The sequence below is a fragment of the Entamoeba histolytica genome, genomic scaffold, assembly GCF_000208925.1.
Source record: "Entamoeba histolytica HM-1:IMSS scf_1104750517525 genomic scaffold, whole genome shotgun sequence".
In the NCBI taxonomy this organism is placed as follows: Eukaryota; Evosea; order Mastigamoebida; family Endamoebidae; genus Entamoeba; species Entamoeba histolytica.
This window is the reverse complement of record NW_001914941.1, coordinates 1-7,587: the sequence shown is the minus strand read 5'-3', so window position 1 is coordinate 7,587 and position 7,587 is coordinate 1. Positions and strand designations below refer to the sequence as shown.

Genomic DNA, 7,587 nt, shown 5'->3' with positions numbered 1-7,587 from the left:
TTTTAAAATTTATTGATAATATTATTATCCTTTTCATTAAATAACATTAACTTTTTTTTAATTATATTCACTTTCTTTATTCTTTTAATACACAGTTTTTAATAGTAATAAAAATAAGGACTTTAGTTATAGTAATTAAAGTATCAAACATAATTAAAATCATCACCCCTCTGCAAAAAATAAACTTATAGTGTTTAACCCTTTTCATTATATTATCTATTTATTCTAGTCATTGGTTAAATGATGTATTGTTTTTTTGTTTCAAAGAAAATAGAAAATAAAAGAACAGAATTAGAAAACTCTTGCATAATGAACCAAAGAAAAGACTGATGTTTGACTAAAAATTCAACATAAAAAGCCACGTAGATCATACAGTACAAAAGAAAACCCTCTCATAAAATGAAAACCCTTTAACAAAAGGTAAAGAAGATTAATGTCAGTGCGAGAAACAGGTTATTATGATGTTCTCGGAATTAAACCAACAGCCAGCGATGAAGAAATTAAAAAAGCATACAGAAAATTAGCAATCCAATATCATCCAGATAAAAATCCAGGAAATAAAAGTGCTGAAGAAAAATTTAAAGAAATTACTGAAGCTTATGCAATTCTTTCTGATCATAACAAGAGAGAAATATATGACAGGTATGGAAAGAAAGGGCTTGAAGAAGGAGGAATGAATGGATATGATATGGATGATATTTTTTCACAACTCTTTGGTGGATTTGGTGGATTTGGTGGATTTAGTGGATTTAGTGGATTTGGTGGATTTGAAAGAAGACCTTCTGGTCCAAGAAAAGGTCAATCAATTCAAATCTCTTTAAATTGTACTTTAGAAGATTTGTATAATGGAAAAACTTTCAAAAGAAAGATTACACATGACATTATTTGTAAGGCATGTTCTGGAAATGGAACTAAGTCAGGGATTAAAGCACAAACTTGTGGTACATGTAGAGGAAAAGGATTTAGATTTGTTCAAATACAACAAGGATTTTGCATTATGCAAAGACAAGAAGTTTGTCCAAAATGTAAAGGAAAAGGAGTTGTTGTTAATGAAAAAGACTTATGTAAAATGTGTCATGGAGATAAAGTTGTTAGTGAAGAAAAAACACTTGAAATTATTGTTCAGCCAGGTAGTCATGAAAATGAAAAGATTGTTTTTCCAGGAGAGTCTGACCAAGCTCCAGGGATAATCGCAGGTGATGTTATATTTGTAATTAAAACTAAAGAACATCCAATATTTGAACGAAAAGGAAGCGATTTAATTATGAGCAAAACAATTACTTTGAATGAGGCATTGACTGGAGTTGCTTTTATTGTTAAGACGTTAGATGGAAGAGAACTTTTTATTGAAGGGAAAGATGTTATTGAACCAAAAAGTTATATGTGTGTAATTGGTGAAGGTTTTACTATTAAACATCATCCAGAAGAACATGGTGATTTATATATCTATTTTGAAATTAAATTCCCTAACAATGCTGAAATTAAAAATTCTCTTGATGTATTAAAGAAAGTACTTCCTTCTGGAAATACTGTTCCAATGAAAGATGACAAGTATGTTATTTGTCCACTTGTTCCATCTTCTGGTCCTAATCAATCTTCTGGAAATAGTTATAGACAAAATCAAATAGATTCAGATGATGAAGACGAGTACTCAAGAGGAAATGGTGAATGTACTCAACAATAAAATCATTAATTGACTGTTACTTCATGTTAGACATTCTTTTTAGGCAGCAACTTTTATTTAAATTCCATAGTTAGTATATAAAGTTTTTAATTAAAGTTACTTTTCTCTTTTTCAATTTCATTAATTTAAAAAGTTTTTACTATTATTTATTATTTTTTTATTGGTTTGTTTAACAATCATTACAATAGATGAGGATAGACAGTGTTAATAATCAACAAAATTAGAAAGAAGTAAATGTTTCTGAACATAGGGTTTATTGATAATTTCTTCATATTATTAAGAATATCAAATTTCCATTGTATATTAGTTTGATAGAATATGAATGATTGTTGTAGAAACGACTTCCAATGAATTTTTTTGTACTTTACTTAGAGTATTTGTAATTTATTTTCTATTTTAATGTTTAAATAGTTGATTAATTTAGTCTTTGCATTTACTAACATATTGATACAAATTCTTACTGATTTATTTTAACATTTTTTTATTTTCTTAATTGTGGTTCTTAATTATATTTATTTCTTTGCTTCAAATAATATCTGTTATATTAACAAGTAATTCAAATTTATTCATTTCTTATTTTATTTCTTTCTTTGTCTGTATTTGCATTTCTTTTGTTTGATTATTATTTCTTTGTTATATTCATTTTAATTTTTATTTCTATATATTTCATTTTTGTAATTTCTTTCATTTTCATAGTCATTGTTGATGTTGTCATCACTATTTTGTACTTGTCATCGCCGTATTTTTTTTTGTTTCTCAATTTCTTTTGTTATTATCTTTCTTTATTAGTATATTATTGGTTTGGTATTTTAGTATTGTTCTTCTTGTTATGGAATATTTCTCTTTTACTACTTTGTCTTATTTTTTATTGTTATTTGATAGTTTTTGATTCTTCTATTTATTTCTTCTTCTTAACATAATTATCCATTTGGTTTCAGTTGATATTTTCTGTATCTTTTATTCTCTATTGTTTCTACTTTCTTCTTCTTTTATTATTACTTTATCTTTTTTTATTTATCGTTTTTGTTATTTTATTGGAAGGAGGTTGTTATTTTATTTGTTTTATTTCTTTCTTATTTTCTTTTCTATCTCTTTTTATGATTTTATCATTATTGCTAATAAGATGATTTGTTCCTCTTCTTCTTATTTTCTTCTAATTTCTTGGTTTTATTATTGATGTTAATTTTATTCATTTCATAGTTATTATTCTTGCATTTTTATATTTTTATTTATTTCTTTTGTTTTTCATTCATTTGATTCTTTAACTTATGTTATTCTTTTGTATTTTGGTTGAATATTTCCTGTTTTATATCATCTTTTCATTGCTTATTTTTATTTCTTCATATTCTCTTTTTTCATTTTACTTCATATTTTCTTTCTTGTTATTTTATACTTATTTGTAGTATCTTTATTATCATTATTTTTACTCGTGTTTTTCTTATTCTTTTTATTTCTTTTTTTTATTCATTATGTTTGTCTCTATAGTTACATTTCCTATTCTATTCTATTTTTTATTGTTATTTCATCACCATGTATTACATTGAATGTTTGTTTCATATTTGTATCTCTTTACAGGATTCAAGAATACTATTCATTAATAATGTTAATAAATATTGTTATATTGTTTGGATAGAAAAAGAGTCATTTAAATAGACTTAAATATTTAAAGTAAAATAAACTAAAAAGACTTATTAAATGATGTTTAGCGGCAACGAAAAAAAGCAAATAATTGAAAAAGAAGAGAATGAATGATATTAAAGAATAAAAAGAAAGTAAAAAGTAGAATATGATGAAGAAAGAATAAAAGTAGAAAGGAGAGAATATAAAAAGAAAGAAGATAAAGTGTAATAAAACAAAAGAGATGATAAAAGAAGAATAGAATGAAAAAAATAAAGGATGCAAATTTTATTTCAACAAATAAAAAAAGCGCAATAAAAAAAAGCGCAAAAATTAATGATGCAAAATATTTAGCAACATTTTTATGGATGAAAAATATTTTGAAATAAAAATAAATCATCATTTGATATTATTATTATATTTGATAATAAATTATATTATATATTAAATACATCATATTTCTTTATTATTTATCTTTTCTTTTCTTTTTATTATTTCATATATTACATTATTATTCATTCATTTATTATTTATATTTCATTTATTAAATAAAATGAAAATGAAAATGTAAAATATCAATCAATTAAATATTCATGAATAATAATTTATTAATATTTAATAATTGAAATAATAAATAATAAAGTAACAATAATGATATATTCAATATATTCTTTATTTGATTTGTTTAATATTAGATTATTCTATTTCATTATCATTTCATTGTCTTCATTATTTTATTTCATTATTTCATATTCATTTATTATTTTTTAAAATCAAATAAACAATAATATTGATATTCATTCATCATATTCATTTAATATAATAAATATACACAACATTTCACAATAAAGAATGAATAATTAAGAATGAAAATATTGAATTATTCAACATTTTGTTCAACATAAAATCAATAAAACATATAATTTGATAATACACAAATGAAATAATAAAGAAATATACAATACTCAAGAACTAATAAAAAAGAAATAAAAAGAATAAATGAATATAAAAGTGATAAATAATAGAAGAAAGAAATAGAAAAACAACGAAAAACAAATAATATAAAAAGAATAAAAATATATAAAAGAATAAAAATAAAGTAGCAGAAGAAAGAAGATAAAGCGTAATAAAACAAAAGAAATAATAAGAGAAGAAAAGAAAGAGGAAATAAAAAGTGTATTTTTAATGTAAAAATTAGAAATATTCAATAAAAAGTGTCTAATTTAATGATGTAAAATGATTAACAATATTTTATTATTGAAAAATATTTTATTATTTTTTATGTTTATTATTTATATGTATAATTTCATCATGATATTTATTATATATTCAAACATATGTGTTATGTTATTATAACATATAATAAATGATAAAATATAAATGAAAATGATATGAATATATGATATAGAATATAAAAACAAAAGAATAATAAGAATAAATGATAAATAAAACGAGAAATGATAATCAATGATATAATAATAAAATCAAAGTATAAAAGATAAAATTAATATTAATATAAATCAAAAGAGAATAAATATAAATTGAAAATAGATATAAATGATAATAATATAAAAATGATAAAGATGAATAAACAAATACATCTAAATAGAAAAGAATAACAATAAGAAAATCTAAATAATATAAACATAAAAACATAAAATAAGAATAATATAATAATATATAGATAATAAGAAGAATACAATGATATAAATAATATAAACAGAGAAATAAATATATAAAAATACGATAGATAAATAACATATAAATAAAAGAATAAAAATAATTAAAAATAATTAAACATGATTCATCAAATCATTTATTTCATTAATATTTCATACAAAATGAATAGAAATGAATATAAAATATAGACATAAATATTTATATATTCTGTATTTATCATATTTTTATTTTTTATTTTTATTTAGGAGCAAAATATAATAAGTTGATTATTCTATGGATGCAAATTATTTTGCATCTTTTTTCTTTTTTGTAAATTATTTAGATGAAATTTTTCTTTGCTAGTTTTCATGCACTTTGTATTCTTGTTATTATTTATTCATTTCTTTTATTTAAAATATATTACATTCATCTTGATTTTGCATTAAAATATTATACCAAATTTATCATTTTATTTTAATAATGATTAGTTGTTCTTCATTAATTATAAACGTTGTCTTAAATTCAATCAACAGTTTAAATATATACTTCAATTTATTATGTAATTTCATCATGAAATATTCTTCATTATAGACTTTTCATTTTGATTCAATTTTCATTATTTTCAAAATGTTTATCTTTAAATTCAAAAACGAATAGAAAATATCATCACTATTCATTTTGTTGTTTTATGTTATACATTTATTTGTTTTCAATACATTTGTTACCAACAACAAAGTAAACATTTCATGACAGTTAAATTAATCAAAAGAATGTCAATATTCAATAAAACTCTAGATTTGTTTGTTATTTCAATAGAAGATAAACATTTAAATTAGATATAGGTTGACTAGTTGCTGATATGATAAATGATGAATATATTAGTTTTCTAAACATAAAATAATTGGTGAAGAAAAAGAGAAGTTATTTAAATGAATATTTAAGCATTATAGTCAGTTGAAATGAGAAAATAAAGAAAAATAACATCAAATTGAGACAAAGTGAAATGAGTTTCATGTTATACATTCAGTTCAATTGAAACACTTGAAAGAAGAATAATAAATGAGAAAGATGGTGATGATAATATACATGATATTTCAGAAGAACATATTGTTCAGTGTAGTAAGAAGAAAGGAAATAATTGATATGATGGATGATTTTGTTCAAATATTTATAATTATAATATGTGAAATTGAAATGATTAATCATACATTGGAATCGATTGTACATTTATAATTTATGTAATTCAATTTACTAAAATCAAGAAATATAACAGAAAATCAATAAATAATGAAGTTAAAGCAGTATTTTCACAATATCTTAATGATGTTTCAATTGATGAAACATTTGTTAAATTCTATTTATACAAAAGTGGAGTATATGTTGTTATTCAATGAAGAATAACATCTTTGTTTTGAAATACGAATTTTGATGTGTTAGATAATATGTTAATAATTGAAAAGAATAGTAGATAGTTAGAAATTCAATTTTGAACAAGATGTTGAGAGAAACGATATATCAATACAAATATTGAATGAAATGCATGTGAAGTTGTTATTTACATATTTTATCATAATATCATTGAAAATCTCTGAATATTTCACATTTAAATTATTTATTTTCAAGATTTTACATTTATCATTAATTGAATAAATTTAATTCTACATAAATATATATTATTTATTAATTAATGACACAATAATGAAATTAAAATATAAATAGAAGAAAGATTTTTAATAATAAATATATTTTATTAATATATCATTTATTTTAAAGTGTGATTATTTATTATTAATATGGTTATGTTTGAATGATTTATGGTTAATGACATTATTTTGATTCATTCTTAATTTATTATTTATTCATTACATTAATTTCAAACAATATTTTTCATTTATAATATAATTAGACTATTTCTTCTTTATTTATTAATTCAATGATGGATTATTTAATTATCATTTGAAAATACAAATAAGAATTTCATTTAAAATGGATATGAAATAACATAAATGAAATCATGTTTTATTGCCAAATAATTATGTTTAAATCAACAAATAAGCAAATTCAATAAAATATATCAAAAATAAAAATCAATTATGATAAACTCATCTTTAGGTTTTTTTCGTGTTGAGAAGTGAGCAAATCAGCTCCTTCAACATGCTTTATTTCTATTGAAATAATTTGTTTCAAGCATGCTCGACTTAAATAGTTTCTCATTTAATTTGCTGCTTGACTTTTGTTTTAATTTTAATGGGTAATAAATTATTTCTCATTCTTTATATTGTTGTTTTAAGGAGAGTATATCCATAACATAGTGATTATTGTTCATCTCCTTTATCTTCTGCAATGATTAAAGAAACACTATTCCTTGATAATATCTTTATATTCAAATTCACATACAACAGTAACACTTATATATGCATCTTTTTTTAATAAATAATAATCCTTCTTAATGAATAATAATCACTCATAATAAATATTAATAAATAATAAACAGGTAGTTTTGAACATATATTATCTCACCAAAGGCACATCATGACTAGACAATAATTGGGAAATTCGAAGCATGTGAATATTTTATGGTATTTCATAAAATAAAGTAAAGGTAAGGAAAAGGAATTCTTTAAAAA

The 7,587-nt window shown here is 21.0% G+C and overlaps 2 protein-coding genes and 1 pseudogene across 2 annotated transcripts in view, besides 2 other annotated features; all 3 read left to right on the top strand.

Moving 5' to 3' along the window:
* EHI_079730 (uncharacterized protein) overlaps nt 1-139 on the top strand; it is a gene marked incomplete at both ends in the record, with an annotated part of 5,220 nt that extends 5,081 nt beyond the window's left edge. Inside the window, one exon of the mRNA XM_647778.2 lies at nt 119-139. Within this exon, the coding sequence (XP_652870.2) occupies nt 119-139 (21 nt within the window). The remainder of the gene's footprint in view (nt 1-118) is intronic.
* A 294-nt stretch (nt 140-433) lies between these two features.
* EHI_079720 (DnaJ family protein) lies at nt 434-1,684 on the top strand (the record flags this gene model as incomplete). Its single annotated transcript, XM_647773.1, has 1 exon — nt 434-1,684. One exon carries the CDS (start codon nt 434-436, stop codon nt 1,682-1,684), a length of 1,251 nt encoding a protein of 416 aa, XP_652865.1.
* Nucleotides 1,685-5,648: 3,964 nt separating this feature from the next.
* On the top strand, nt 5,649-6,542 carry EHI_079710 (annotated as a pseudogene).
* A 494-nt stretch (nt 6,543-7,036) lies between these two features.
* Nucleotides 7,037-7,450: a repeat region.
* Nucleotides 7,387-7,548: a repeat region.
* Between the last annotated feature and the right edge of the window lie 39 nt (nt 7,549-7,587).